Raw genomic sequence first — 15,897 nt, forward strand, 5'->3', positions numbered from 1 at the left:
CCTCTCTTTTGGAAACGGGAGTGGTGGAGGGAGGCAGCGAGGCTGCAGAGGAGAGGCCCGCCAAGTCGGCCCGCCTGCAAAGTGTTGCTTTGACACATCCCTATTATGGAAGTTAAGTGAAAAAACTCTGGACGTGGAGCTGCTACCTAGAAGGAGACCCGGGGAATCAACCCAGTGGGCTGGCCAATGGTTTTTCGGCAGCGCTCTGGCAAGTTTGTGGAACACTTTCTAGGAATTAGGTCTTTTTTCCTCCCCCTTCATCTTCTTGACTTCTGAAGAAAGAACTTGGCTTTGGATTGCAATGGAGCCTAAGCAGAGAGGGTTAGACACACTTGAATAATCCCTCCGGCTGGGCTGAATTTGTGGGAATTTCGAAAGCCTGAGCGTGGAAATACAGCAAGCTGTGGAGTACCTGCTGTTAATTTGGATGGATCTAGATGTGCCCCATTCAAGCCTCTTCACCTACCCCCTCTGATCTTGCAATATGTTCTTCATGACTTTAATTAGCATCTAGGAAAGTCTAAACTTTGGACCTACCTCTTTTTTTGATACTTATTTTTGTACTTTTGCTCTCTGGGATTGATTTCTTAAACAACCTGGATTCTTTTTACTATGTCAAAATGAGTCGGCTGATGTTTACACAACTACTGCTCTGTGGATTTTTGTATATTCGGGTTAATGGTAAGTAAAAAGGCTTTTTATTCTTTCCCCTTCTCCACTCCCCTCAACCTCCCTGCCCCCCCAAAAAGGACACATTTCTTTCTGAGTCGTATGTAGACTATATAAATAAAATGACATTATGTCTGTTGCCATTTTGGCCAGGCAAAGAGAGGTTTTGGGGGGCAGGAGTTTTAGGTCTTTTGTTTCTACTGTAAGCAGAACGTGTTAGTACTCACCTATTGTTGTTACTGTTGTAATTTACCTAATTAGTTGAGAAGTTGGATAATAAATGAAGGGGGCTTGAAGTTTTGTTAGAAAAAAAATATTAAATCTCTTGAGCCAGGTTAATACTCCTGTGCCCGCTCTCTCTTTGGTGTCTGTTCTTATATCTGAACTTTGGCTTAGAAATTCAAGTAAAGAAACATGGTAACAGACACTCCAATGAAGGTTCAGTGGGCTGGGAATTAGAGACGGATCACGGGGATCGATGTGTGTCACCTGCATGCTGGTGAGTGCTCTCCCAGTGTGAGATCAGAATGAAAAATCCAGATCATAGGGAGAAAACTGTCAAAAGTAAGACTGGGCGAGGCTCCAGGAAGAGCAGAGCTCTGGGCGGGCTGTGGGCACAGAACACTCAGCTTGGTCCCCAGTGGCAAGCACAATAGGGATCTGAAACAGGTGCTGTTGGTGTCTCCCTCTAGGTTGAGTTGGTCTGTCAAGCAGGCAGTGTTCTGCCTGCTTCTCCTGTCTTTTGTTCAGATTTGGTTTTCTGGGATATTTCACAGGATGCCAGTATCTTGTGAGAGGACTGCAAAATCCTTTTTTGTAGCTCTTTTGAAGGACGAGTGGAAGTAATCATTACCATGCTTTTGTGTTTATTCAAAAGAAGAAAGTCTACAAAATATTTGGTATTACCCTTCTAGGGACTTTTTACATCAGTGGAAAGAATGGGTCTAAAGAGAAGGCTAGAACATGCTTACCCCCTCTGGAAATGTGAATTGTAGAACTTTAGATTTTACATTGCTATCCTTGTAAAAAATCTAAGGTGTATTGATTCAAATAGTAGCTTGTTGCTACTTAAACTTTCGCCTGGCATTTGTATTGTGGATGAATTCATTATTTGGGACTCTACCTAATTTTTGCCTGCCTGCAGGAACTAACTTTGTTCCTGGCAGCTGCTGCTGTAAGGAACTCAATGTATCTACTCAAAAAGGAAGCCTTTCTATAAACATGAGGCAATACAGATGAGTTTACCTACTGTCAAGTGGCTGTTTTCAATCATGAACTACATGAGTACCTTTGCCTCCTAGTGATAGGAGGGAAGGCATTCATCTGGGCACACGCCTTTTCTTTTTCCCTTCTTCTAAACAGTAGATGTTTAGAATGAATATTTATGAACTGGACTGTGGTCACACACACACACACACACACACACACACACAGTTATCTGTAATCATTCACCTTACATTTTCTTCTCCAATACATATCTACCTTTACATTTACAAACCCAAACAAAAAGGTTTGCATGTTTTTCTAAGTTCTGTTTGATAATCAGGATAAGAAGACATGGGTAAAACTTTTTTTGGATAATATGGCTTCAAAAGCTATGAATTTATATATCTCAATATCGAAAACATACATATCCTCAATCTATATTTTGTAGACTACAGAATTATCACCAGGTTGGGGTTTTTTAAATCATTGCGTAGCTAGGAGAAATACAATTAAATTGCTCAGTGGAAGTGACAGAGGGAATCAGAAGAGCTTGGTGTTACAGAATGTAATTAATGTACCAGGGTGTTTGGAGATATATGAAACCAATGCAATTAACCAGCTTACTGGAACAGCAGTAGCAAGACATCATTTCTCTCTTTCTCTCCCTCCCTTCTTTCCTGTCTTCCTCCTTCCTTTCCCACTTTCTCTTCTTTTCTTCCTTCTCCCATTTTGTCCTTCTGCCCCAGAGACACACCTAGGATCTTTGTTGTCATTTAATATTACAGTATAAGGGGGGAATTTATGTTGGGGCCACAATTATGCAGCAGAATTCATAATAACTTTGTGAAAAATGCCCAAGGTTGAGGAGTTGAAAACACGTAATATTACATTTGTGTGTGTGAAACTGTTATTTGTATTTAGCATTTACTTTGTCCAAAGCAAAGGAAACTATGAATACTGTGACTGAACTAGTATGTAAACAATTCTTTTGACATTGGATTACCTTTGGTTTACACCATAATGATGACAACTGTGGGGAATTGTTGAAAATTTGGGATGTAGACAACACTGCCCTCTAGGTTATTTCAGCACACTGGACTGAGTGCTCACATCTCTAATGAGGGGGTTGGTTTGTAGGATCTCCAAGCTTTCCTGCTCTTCAGGATTCTGCTATTTCTCCTTACTTATTATCCTTCTTAGAAGTGTGTGCTTATTTTCCCTATGAATTTTAAATTTAGAGAAGCTTGTACCATTTCAAAGATATACTGACTACCCTTGGTGCTAGACACAGAAATTAATTTTATGCAGTGACAAATGATACATAGATTTGCATTGAAATTTGCTTGGTGGGTTATTTATATGTGCATTTTTATAGTATATGAAAAATGTTATTTTGCAACCTCATAGAAGATATGTGCTAATATTATTTATGATTTTTCCTTATCTTGTGTCTGTAGAAATCCATAGAGAATAAATATTAAGCTAGTTGATAATTATAGACAAACTTTTTTATTTGGGATGTAAATAAAGATTTTCTTATTTGATGCAGATTAATTAGACAAATGCAGATTTTTCTGTACTATTTTTTAGGTGAATATATATTGAATTTAGCCTTTGTCCTATAGATTTTATTCAGTTTTATATCAGAATAGGTTTCATAATTATTTCCAAGGAATTAATACAAACCTTAACAAGACTTTTTAATTCATCTATATGCCATACATTGTGTCACTTTGATATTTTTACTATACTTGTTAAAACATATTTTAAAAGTGAGAATTTTTTCTTATTGTTAATCCTTACCTATTAAATGAAAACGGTATGCATGATATTTGGGAGATAAAGTAATGTGTGTGCATAGTGCAACTGTATGATCTCATAAAGGTTTACATACATTTTAGTAATGTACTTCTTTCAGTAATGGGCTTATTATCATAGCCATATGTAGTCCATTTCAGAAGTTAAATTGCATATAAGTAACCTGAAATTTATTCTTGCAACTATGCAATAATATCGCATCTGAATTGGCTTCATTTGAATAATCTTTGATTCTAGGCAACATGTGGAACATAAACCAAAAGGATTTCTTAGAACATCAAAAAAAATTTTTCTTAAAAAAGTCATGATTCTACAATAAAGAATAATTTTGTTACCTCATCCCTGAGCAGCCTATATTAAATAAGCATCTTTGACAATTAAAATATGGATTAATTAATTAAAATATAAGCAAATTGCATGCATTTGGCATTTGGGGGTATTTGTGTGTAATCTGGGTGTGTGTGTAATTTGGGGGTATGTGTCTGTCTACACACATATACACACACAAACACACACACAAATGAAGGAGCTGATGTGTAGTGTGTGTGTGTTTCTAGTAATACCTGCTGAAGACAACCCTGCATTTTATGGGAGAAAAATCCCGAGTAATTTAGTTTTTGAAGAGTTTAGAAAAAAGAATTTTTTTCTTTTACTTATTTATAATTGTTATTTCCTCCTTTTCTCATTTTCCTCTCTTTCATTTCTTCTTCCTCCTATTCCTTTTCCTCCTTTTTTGGATGTGGTGGGAGGAATTGGAAAACATTTGAAGACTGAATAGTTGATGCTCTTTCTTTAATTAAAATTTAGAAAACCTGCATGTAAGGGAAATATGTTAATAATATTTTACATTTGGATATATCCAATTAGAAAACCTATTATTTTTGTTTTTACAATGCTACATAGCTTTACACAAACTTATTTAGTGTAGATCTATTACTTTCTGGTGTAGGCAAACAGAAGTCTACAGACCTGACTTTAAGTTTGCAGTGGAACTTATAGAGTACCATTTTAGAGAAAAGTATTATGATTTTTTTTTAAAGATTTATTTATTTATTTATACAAGCACTGGGTACAGTCAGAATCACGGGAGGGTGAGAGAATTCACCAGAGCCAGAGCAGGGAGCAGAGCAGGCAGAAGGACCGAAGCACACTGCCGAGGGGAGCAGCGGGCGGCAGGAGAGGTCTGCGTGCCATGTGGGACCCTCCTCTGGTGGCTGGGGAGCAGCTGGAATCAAACCAGCGCTGCAGAGGCTGCGGGCAGCTTCGCAACCCAGCGCTCAACTGCTGCGCCACTGGGGAGGCCCTTTGTTTTTATTTTTTAAAGATTTATTTATGCATACAAGAACTGGGGTACAGGCCAGAGGTGTGTGGGGGGCGGTGAAAGGATTCACCAGAGGCAGAGTGGAGAACAGAACAGGCAGGTTGACTGAAATACACTGCTGAGGGGAGTAGCAGGTGATACAGGAGAGGTCTGCTGTGCCATGTGGGCCACCTCCCTAGCAGAGGCTGCAGAGGCTGTGGATAGCTTCACAGTGCTGTGCTTAACACCTTGTGCCACCACGGAGGCCCAATATTATGATTTTTACCGTGCCCCTAGGTATAGGCCTCTCAACCTATATCAATTCATTGATACTGCTTTTTTGTTTTCCTTTTTTAAAATTATTGAATGAAGAATGAATGGCTATATAAAGTTTCTCATGATGAAATTTCCATAAACCCTTTCAATGTTTTATCCATAGTAGAGATCTAATGTAGTAAGTACAGTGTAGGGTATTCACCCAAAACACCTATTTCTAAATATTTAAAACAGTGTTAGAGTAACCTGAGCCGCCATCTTTTGTGTTTTCTCCTCCACTTGCACAACATCTTTACGAGCTTTCATCCATTCACATGGGTTTTAAAATTGTCTTTATGCTGGTATTTCTCAAATTGCCCTAATCATTTCATGGAGGAATATAAGTTATATAAGGAAACACTTTGGCACTACTTCCCTCTCAGACTCTGTCAGTGAGAGGTCTTTGTCACTGTTCCCTTACTTCTTTCATCTCCCTGGAACCCTACAAGTACTAGTCAAGCACAAGTGCAGGCTGGTTCCAGATTGGCAATGCCTGCTGGCAACTCTGTTGCCTGGAGCATGGCATCTAGCCCGACGGGCAGATGCCCAGTGATAAAACTGGGGGAGATGATAACTCCTTCAACACCTTCTTCAGTAAGATGGACAATGACAAGCATGTGCACAGGGCAGTGTTGTAGACCTGGAAGATATAGTCACTGATGAAATTTATACTAGCACCTACCGCCAGCTCTTCCACCCTAAGCAGCCAGTCACAGGCAGGGGAGTTGCTGCCATTAGTTATACCAGAAGGTACTACACCATTGGCAAGGAGATTATGTTCCTGATCTTGGACCAAATTCGCAAGCCGGCTGGCCAGTGCACAGGTCTGCAGAGCTTCTTGGTTTTCCACAGCTTTGGTGGGGGAACTGCTTCTAGATTCACCTCCCTGACAAATATGGCAAGTAGTCCAAGCTGGAGTTCTCCATGTGCCCAGCCCCCAGCCCTACAACTTCATCCTCACCACTCCACCCACCACCTTGGAGTACTCTGATTGTGCCTTCATGGTAGACAATGAAGCTATGACGTCTGTTAGAGAAACCTCATTATTGAGTGCCCAATTTACACTAAGCTTATCTACCCTTTTAGCCAGCCTGCGTCCTCCATCACTGCTTCCCTCAGTTTTAATGGAGTGCTGAATGTTGATCTGACAGAATTCCAGACCAACTTGCTGCCCTATCCCCACATATGCTTCCCTCTGACCCCCTGTTATCTCTGGTGTTAGGAACCTACTATGGACAGCTTTCTTTGACAGTTATCCCCAATGCATGCTTTGAACCAACCAACCAGATGGTGAAATGTGACCCTCCTCATAGTAAATACATGGCTTGCTTCCTGTTGTACCTTGGTGATGTTGTTCCCAAAGATGTCAACATTGCTATTACACCATCAAGACCGAGATTGGCATCCAGTGTGTGGGCTGATGCTCTACTGATTTGCAAAGTTGTCATTAATTACCAGCCTCCCACTAATGGTACTTGGTGAAGACTTGGCCTAAGTGCAGTGAGCATGCTGAGCAACACAACAGCCATTGCTGAGACCTGGGCTCACCTGGACCACAAGTTTGACCTGATGAATTTCAACCACGCCGTTGGGAGAGGGCTTGGAGGTGGGGAGAGTTTTCTGAGACCTGTGTGGACTTGGCTGCCCTTGACAAGGATTATAAAGAGACTGAAGCAGATGGTACTGATGGAGAGGATGAAGGTGAAGGGTATTAACGTGTCTGCTACAATTTTACACAAGTTTCGGGATTGCTTCACTTCTGTACTATGCATCTGTCCTTTGTGGCCCTAAACCTGCCCATCAAAGTGTTTTCATTTAAAAACAACTACCCCCCCCCCAAAAAAAAAGGGATATACTTTGGCTCTTTTATATAGATTGTATCTCCAGTGCCTGTAACGGTGCTTGATATAACCAGCGAATGACTAGATGTCTAATGAGCATATATCAACTTCACATCCGTGATAGAATCTTCTCTTTTTAGTCTGCACCAGCTCAATAAATAGCATTGATATTTGCAACCTTTCTTTTTTAATGAGAGAGATCACTCTTTTTTTAAAATTTTACAACTATTTTAATTTTTTTCTTTTTTCTTTTTTTTACTTTTTATTTATTTATTTTTAAGATTTATTTATTTTTATACAAGAGCTGGGGTATAGGCCAGAGGTGAGGGGGTGGGGGGGTGAGAGGATTCACCAGAGAGAGCAGGGAGCAGAACAGGCAGAAGGACCGAAATACACTACTGAGGGGAGCAGCGGGCCCCACAGGAGAGGTCTGTTGTGCCATGTGGGCATCTCCCTGGCTGGCTGGGAATCAAACCCACACTGCAGAGACTGCTGACAGCTTCACAGCGCTGTGCTCATCCCGCTGTGTCACCGGGGAGGCCCACAATTGACTTATTTTCAAAAAAATATTTATTTGTATATATATATTTTATATCATTATTCATTTTTTTAAAGATTTATTTATTTATATAAGCACTGGGTACAGTCAGAAGCGTGAGAGGGTAAGAGAATTCACCAGAGCCAGAGCGGGGAGCAGAGCAGGCAGAAGGACCAAAGTACACTACTTGGGGGAGCAGCAGGCAGTAGGAGAGGTCTGTGCGCCATGTGGGATCCTGGCCCGGTGGCAGGGGATGGAACTGGTGCTGCAGAGACTGCGGGCAGCTTCGCAACCCAGCGCTCAACTGCTGTGCCACCGGGGAGGCCCTATTCATTATTCATTTTTTTTTTTTTTAAAGTTTTTTTTTTTTTTTTTTTTTTTTTTGTATAGAGGCATGCTTTATTTATTTGTTTGCTGGTCTGTTTGTTTGTTTTGTTTATACATGCACTGGGTACAGTCAGAAGCGCGGGAGGGTGAGAGAATTCACCAGAGCCAGAGCGGGGAGCAGAGCAGGCAGAAGGACCTCATTATTCATTTTTGTACAATGGTTAATTTCTCCTCTTGGGTGTAGTCCCCATGAAATTCCCACTTTTGTCCTCACAGCTCATATTTGACTTGTTACTAAACCTTTCCAAATGTATCTCGATACCGACAATCTTTCTGTGTGTGTGTGTGTGTGTGTGTTTGTACGTTTCTGGTTTCTCCACATTTTATTATCATAAGCATTTCCAAACATACAGCAAAGTTAAACATTTTTTATAGTGAACACTCAGATATCTCACCTAGATGTGATCATTATTTTATGATATTTGATTATCACGTATCTATCCATACCTATAAGCAATCACTTTTTATTTTGAAATATTCTCAGATAATTCCATAACAAATATTTCTTACTCTGTGGACTATTGTAATAGCCTGATAATCATCCCTTCCTGCCCTCCTTGAGCTCCACACCTTACTTTCATCCCAGTTAATTCTTTACACAAAGACCAGAGAGAACTTTTTAATACCTTGAGATAAGATAATGGCAGCTTTCTAGCATAGAACCTGCATATGGCTTCTACTTAAAACTCCTTGCAATTGTTTTGCAAAACTCTCTCAAGTTGAGGCTGTCTCTCATCCTCTCTAAAGTCATTTGCTCACAATCCTTACTTGGAACCTAGAGTTTGAACTTAACTTGTAAAGCCCTGGCTCGGGTTTAGTGTTTTTTTTGTTTCTTTTCTCTACCTGAAATGTTCTTCACCACATCTTTGCATGGATAAGTCTTTCAGTTGATATAGTAAGGCCCTATTCAGTATCATCTCTTCAGAAATACTGAAGATCCACCCTATTTGATTTGCTCCCCTTGAAAGACTATTGGACTATACTTGTCTTAATTTTTTATCATAGTGCTTATCTTTTTATGGAGGAGTATCTGTCTGGGAGTATCTGCAGGAGTGTGAGTCTGTCTGTCTGTACCTTTGTGTGTATAAGAAACAAGAATGGGGGCCTCGCTGGTGGCACAAGGGATTAAGCACAGAATTATGAAGCAGTCCACAGCCTCTGCAGAAGTTCGATCCCTGGCTGGCCATGGAGCAACCCATATGGAACAGCAGACTTCTGTCTTGCCCACTGCTCCCCTCAGCATTGTATTTGTCAGTCTGCCTGTTCTGTTCCCCATTCTGTCTCTGGTGAATCTTCTCACCCCTGAAGCTTTTTGCCTGTACCCCAGCTCTTGCATACATAAATAAAGAAATCTTAAAAAAAGAAAAAGAACTAAGAATGAACTGACATTTTACCTAGTTGCTACCTTGGGAGTTAGATGTCACACGAGCGTCATGGAAGAGATGAGAATTCTGGGTCAGAGATGATGGGCTTCCTTCCTGAGGCCACAGAGCACTGAATGACTTCATGCTTGCCTTGCCCCTGAGATCCCAAGGGGCCAGTGGGGAGGGGCCTCGGAAGATGATGCAGTCTTAGCTATTGGGGTTTGTGTCCCAGCTGAGGAACCCTGAGCTTGGGAAGCTAGGGAGATCATTTCCATTTTCAAAAACTGCTATATAAATATAAAAATATGTAGATACATATTTTTATTTCTATATGCTTACATACTACATATCAAAGATATAAATATTCTTGAAAAGATGGTTTGGACAAAAGAGCAGTTAGTACCCTTGCGAGTAAGATGTGCAGAAACATGAAAGCCCTGTGGAGACTATTCTCCCAGCGATAGTAATGGAGAGTTTTTAGTTTGTTACTGATTGACTCTTCCACAAGCAACTAGGGCACAGACTAGCTTTGTCTGTTATGTGAGCCACTCTTCTCCAAGTGCCTAGGGCTCTGGATGACACATAAGAGATAATGTAATATTTCTTGAATATGTGACAAAGTGCTTGTGGAGTCCTTTAGCGATGTTTATTTTCACGCACCAGCCACAGACACATGGAACATTTGAATTATATTTGAACTATATTTGTGTGTGTGTGTGAGAGAGAGAGAGAAGGGAGGAGGGAGGGAAGGAGAGTGGGAAGGGAGGGGAGAGAGAGAGAGAGAGAAAGAGAGACAGGGGAGAGAAGGGTGGGGGAGGGAGGGGAGAGAACGAGAGAGTGAGAAATATCAAACATACACATATAAATCATGATTTTCTGGTTATTTGCTGCTACTCCTTTCTCCTGGCAGGAGACTAGAAGTAGACCATTTGCTTTGATGTATCTATTTTCCATCAAACCAAGAATATTTTCCACTCCACAATTGTGGTTTTCATAGTTACTCTCCCCCTGATCCTGACCACTCTGGTGAGGGGCATGCACAGTTTAACAAGACATTCCTTCAAAAAGATTCTGGTATGGGACTCCCTGGTGGTGCAAGGGGTTGGGACACAACCTATGAAGCTATTCACAGCCACTGAAGCCCGAGTTCGATCCCCTGCAAGGGAGATATCCACATGGCGTGGTAGACCTCTCCTGTCTTACTTGCTGCTCCCCTCAGCAGTGTATTCCAGTCAGTCTGCCTGTTCTGTTCCCTACTCTGTCTTTGGTGAATCTTCTCACCCGCCACACCTCTGGCTGTTGTGCCCGTGAATGATGAATGCAGCCCCCAAGAAATCAAGGACAGCTGATGCAAGCACAAAAGGGAATTTAATGCAGACTCGAGTCTGAACTCATAACACCCATCGACGCAGTGGTGGATGGCGAGAGCCACAAACTGGGGAAATGGGAAGGTATATATAGAGTTACAGGCAGGCTTAAATTTTAAAATAAGCTGGCAGTCACTCATTGGCTACTGAAAGGCATTTTGGGCGTGGGTGCGACTCAAACTCAGTTGATTGGCCAGGGATGCTGTGGTCTCCCTATTTGGTCGTCCCTTTTTCTGTTGGCCACCAAGGTGGTCCGAGAAGGTGAGGTGAGGATGAGACATAGTTCAAGAATGTTGCATCATCTTTCAGGAAAGCGAAACTTAAACCTAAAATTCTAAAATGGTGGTTACACAAAATGGCGAAACAGTGGTCAAGCGCGTAACAATCCGGTTTCCCACAGGCCTATACCCCAGTTCTTGTATGCATAAATAAATACATCTTTAAAAAGTATTCTGATATGCCCTAAGAAGACCATCCACACTTCTTCTGTACCAAGGAATAATAACTCATGATGATACCTAGTTCAGAAAAGGAGATTTTTTTTCTGTATATTTAGGGATGCTTTCCATTTAAGTGTTAGCAACAGATTAAAATGATTACTTGAGTTCACAGATAGAATTAAAAAAAATTACTTTTAAATTCATCTCCAAATATATGCACCTGTAGTGAGTGAATAAGAAAAGGGAGAATAAAAGTAACATCCCCAGTAGTGGGCTTTGTCCCACCCTGTGGGCTAGGGTCTTGTTTACCATCGCTGACACTAAACAGATTCAGCAATTTGATAGGTACATTTTTAGTGGTCTGCTTTTTCACTTGAAGAAAAAAAATCTTGTAAGTGGCTTTACTGGAAAAACTTTTTCAAAACTGAGAGGAGGGTCAATGTAGACATTTTCTAAATTTGATATGTGTTTTTCTCAAAGATTTTATTGAGATGTAATTCACAATTTGCTCATGTGAATTTTATATTTTAGTGGTTTTCAGCATACTACAATCTAATTTATTTTTTTTAAGATTTTATTTATTTATTTTTGAATAGAACTGGCATGTAGGCCAGAAGTGTGAGAAGTGAGAGGATTCACCAGAGACAAAGTGGGGAGCAGAACAGGTGGATCTACTGAAATACACTGCTGAGGGAATCATCTGGTGAGGCAGGAGAGGTCTGCTGTGCCATGTGGGTAGCTCCCTGGCTGGGGATAGAATTTAGGCTGTTGTGGTGGGACTTTGTGGTGGTAGTGCAGAGACTTAACCCCTTAGGCCACCAGGGGGGCCCTACAATCTAACTTAGACATTTTTTATCCACAAAAAGAATCCTTGTATTCTTTGTTTTCCAATCCTTCCTCAGCCCTAACATCCACCATTCTACGTTCTGTCTCAATGTATTCATCTATTATGAACATTTTATGTAAGTAGAGGCATACAACACATTCTATCTTATGACTGGCTTCTTTCCCTTAGTCTGTTTTTTAAGGGGATCCATGTTGTAGCATTTATCAGTTGTAGTATGTATTAGTCTTCATTTTCTTTTACTAGTGAAGAGTATCCCAATCGTGCATCCTTTCATGTATCAGATAATGGATATTTAGTTTCCACTTCTTGACTATTATGAATATTTTTTATGCATACAAGAACTGGGGTATAGATCAGAGGTGTGGGGCAGGTGTGTGTGTGTGTGTGTGTGTGTGTGTGTGTGTGTGTGTGTGAGAGAGAGAGAGAGAGAGAGAGAGAGAGAGAGATTGAGAGAGGATTCACCAGAGAGGGTGGGGAGCAGAACAGGCAGATCTACTGAAATGCACTGCTGAGGGGAGCAGTGGGCAAGACAGTGGGCTGTGCCATGTGGGTTGCTCCCAGGCCTGCTGGGGATAGAACTCATGCTACAGTGGCTGGTGATAGCTTGATAGCACTGTCTTTAACCCCTGCACCACCAGGGAGGCCCTATTATGAATATAATTACTAAGAACATTAATATACTAGCCATTGTGTACACGTTTTTCTCTTGTTTCCATATCTGGACTAGAATTGTTGGATCATATGATTAACTATGTTTAGACTGTTGAGGAAGCACAGGACTGTTTTCTAAGAAACTGTAATTCTCATTCTCATTGGCAATTGTATGAAGTAACTATGTACTTTTAATACATTGTAGAAATAACACATTGAGTAGCCTTTATGGGTTGGGTATGATGTTTTGTGGTGAAACAATTTATATTATTGATAACATACCTTACATTTCCAATAGTCCTAATTTCTGATTCTGTCAATGATTATGTGTCTTGTAAATCTGTGTCAGTTTCCTCTAAAGCTTTAAAAATAAAATTAACCCAAGTAGAACTTGTCATTTTTAGCAGAGACCTGACCAATACTCAGTATAAAATCCTTGAATGATATCCTCTCACAGAGAGGAAGAATTTGTAGTTATGTAACATAACTCTCCCATTGGCCAGATACTAGGTAAACTGAAACTTAAGTTTTTATTTGCCTTGTCACAAATCTTATTAAGTTAGTGCCATCTAAAACTGAAACAAGTGTAGGAATGCTTTATTCTGTAGCATACTTCTTAAAAGAGACTTTTTAACTTCAAACCCTGGAACCTCTTAACGAGAATCTTATACTCTTGGTATTGAAAATGAATAGCTGTTTTCTGAATATGTCAACAACAGAATTAGCTTGAGATACTTTGAGATTATTTACTTGATCCAGCACATGCTTATAGAGCACAGATTTATAAACAAGGCAATTTACTGGGTCTCTGTGAGTAACATAATGACCTGTTAAATAGTTTTTACCTTTCAAGGAGATGATTGTTAACTAGAGGAGGTAACAAATGTTCCAGTCACTATAACAAAAGTAGGATCTGGTAAGTTGGGGGAGTGGGGAGTACTGGAACTGAAGATATGTACAACATGGTCTGGAGATTCTAAGGGATAGATGGTTTACAGCTGTGTCATCAGGGAAGGGCCAATACCAAATGGGTCACTAAACCTAGAGCTTAGAGTGGGGTTTTAGTAGCAGAAGACTGGAAATCACATTCCAGGAAAAGGAATAACAGAAGGAAGGACATGGAGATGACAAAGGTGTATGAGGGGAAGGGCAAAGTCTAGTTTAATTGTAAGATAGTTTATAGGGAAGAAGCGCAAAATTACGATTTTTAAAGGTAGTCAGCAAATACTAGCAGGTGTGAGCAAGTAATTTTTCCTTTTGACACTGAGCTATTTTATCTTTAAAATAGGCAATATAAACATACATATATGGTTAATAAATATAAATGAATTGTATCTGTCTGGGACAGAAATAAAATAATAAATGTGTTCAAAAAATAAAATAAAATAGGCAATATAATAGTGTGTATTTTATACAATGGCTATTAGGAATGAATGAATGAATGAATATATACAAATACAACCATATATATTTGCGTGTGTGTGTATTTAATGGTGCCTAGTACTTAGTAAACATCACTTAACACTTAACTGTTTTTTTTTTTAAGATTTATTTATTTATACAAGCACTGGGTACAGTCAGAAGTGCAGGAGGGTGAGAGAATTCACCAGAGCCAGAGGGGAGAGCGGAGCAGGCAGACTGACAAAACACACTGCTGAGGGGAGCAGCGGGCAGGCAGGAGAGGGTCTGTCACGCCATGTGGACCCTCCCCAGCGGTCAGGGATCGAACTGGCATTGCAGAGGCTGCGGGCAGCTTCGCAGCCCAGCGCTCAACTGCTGTGCCACCAGGGGAGGCCCTTAACACTTAACTGTTATTTGTGATTTTTATTGTTAGCATTATTATTATTATTATATACACATATATATTTATTATATTTTAATTCCCAGCCTAGTATGGACTAGAAATAAATTGAAGAGGACTTTCACTAGAAATGAATTTAAGAGGACTTTGACTTTCAGGCTAATTATATATATCATAACCATTTTCATATGATCATCTAAGCAAGTGTTCAAGTGACTGATTAAGAAGTTTTAATGCTCCTTAAAGAGACTCATCTGTGGCCACACCTATGCAACTGTGACAAACATGCTATGACATGTGTGTTTCTATTGCATCATGTGCTGATTACAGAACAAATGGGATTCCCAAGTGAGTGGTGTTATGAATGAAAGTAATAAACAAGAAAGGCATACAACAGAATAGCAATTTGTTAACAAATAGAACATGCTTACATAATCCTGCATTTTGATTCATGTTGACTGGTTTACATTTTCTTCAGCATATTTTTTTGCTTGGTGCATTTGGCATAAAGTACCATGAACATAAATTGTGTGTAAGAGGAACTTACTTGGTTCTAAATAAATACTCCTAGTATAGAATATATTTGAAATTGATGTTCACTGTCAATTCATGTTGTTGTTTTTTTTTCCTAGCTAGTCTGCTTATCTTTCTTTCACCTACTATAAACCTGAATTCTAATAACTTTACAGATATCCATTAATGAGATTTCCATATTGAATGGTTGTATATAAGAAATGATAGCCCAAACAAAACAAAATTATTCCTATTGTAGAAGAGATGCACTCTGGGTGCCAAGCTGCGGACTCCACTTTTTGCTTCCTGTTAATTAATTGGATGACTTGAGATCCTTACCAAGAAAAAAGAGAGGGGACAGGGGAAAATTTGACTCTATACTCTCCAACATGTCACTCAACCTTAAATTCTATTTTTGTAAGTAATTTAATTGTATTTGAGTACAACTGAGGGAGAAAATTTAGCTTGGAAAAATCATAAATATCCACCTTTGAAAACAATCACTGTTTATTGTCCAATCTGGTTGGGATATATGCCTATATTTTTGTGTTTGCTTATTGATATAAATATAGTGTCTAAGCAGAATTCATTCACTAGTCTTATGAGTCACATCCACTTTCATTAATTATCAGTGCTACTTATTGTTTCCTTACGAATAAATGCAATAAAAAAAAAAAAAACAGTAAGAAGAAAACAGTAGTCTTAGGCCAGTAGACTTGAGTTTCTGGCCACTATAATATGCCCCATAGAAGTTTTACCTTAGGAGAGGAAGTTAGCAGCTACTTTTAAATTTTGGTTGTAGGGGTTAATGTAGTATCTCTTTCTTTAGTTTCTGATTTT

At 39.7% G+C, this 15,897-nt stretch overlaps 1 protein-coding gene and 1 pseudogene across 2 annotated transcripts in view; both read left to right on the forward strand.

The window, feature by feature from the left end:
• Positions 1-620: 620 nt before the first annotated feature.
• Positions 621-15,897, forward strand: part of ROBO2 (roundabout guidance receptor 2) — a gene marked incomplete at both ends in the record, with an annotated part of 564,315 nt that continues 549,038 nt past the window's right edge. The window contains one exon of the mRNA XM_084232633.1: positions 621-681. Coding sequence (XP_084088759.1) covers positions 621-681 — 61 coding nt within the window. The remainder of the gene's footprint in view (positions 682-15,897) is intronic.
• Positions 5,836-7,099, forward strand: LOC311169848 (tubulin alpha chain-like; annotated as a pseudogene). Its single transcript has one exon. The product of its transcript is annotated as a tubulin alpha chain-like (transcript).

Source organism: Talpa europaea (genome assembly GCF_964194135.1).
Source record: "Talpa europaea genome assembly, chromosome: 4".
Classification (NCBI taxonomy): Eukaryota; Metazoa; Chordata; class Mammalia; order Eulipotyphla; family Talpidae; genus Talpa; species Talpa europaea.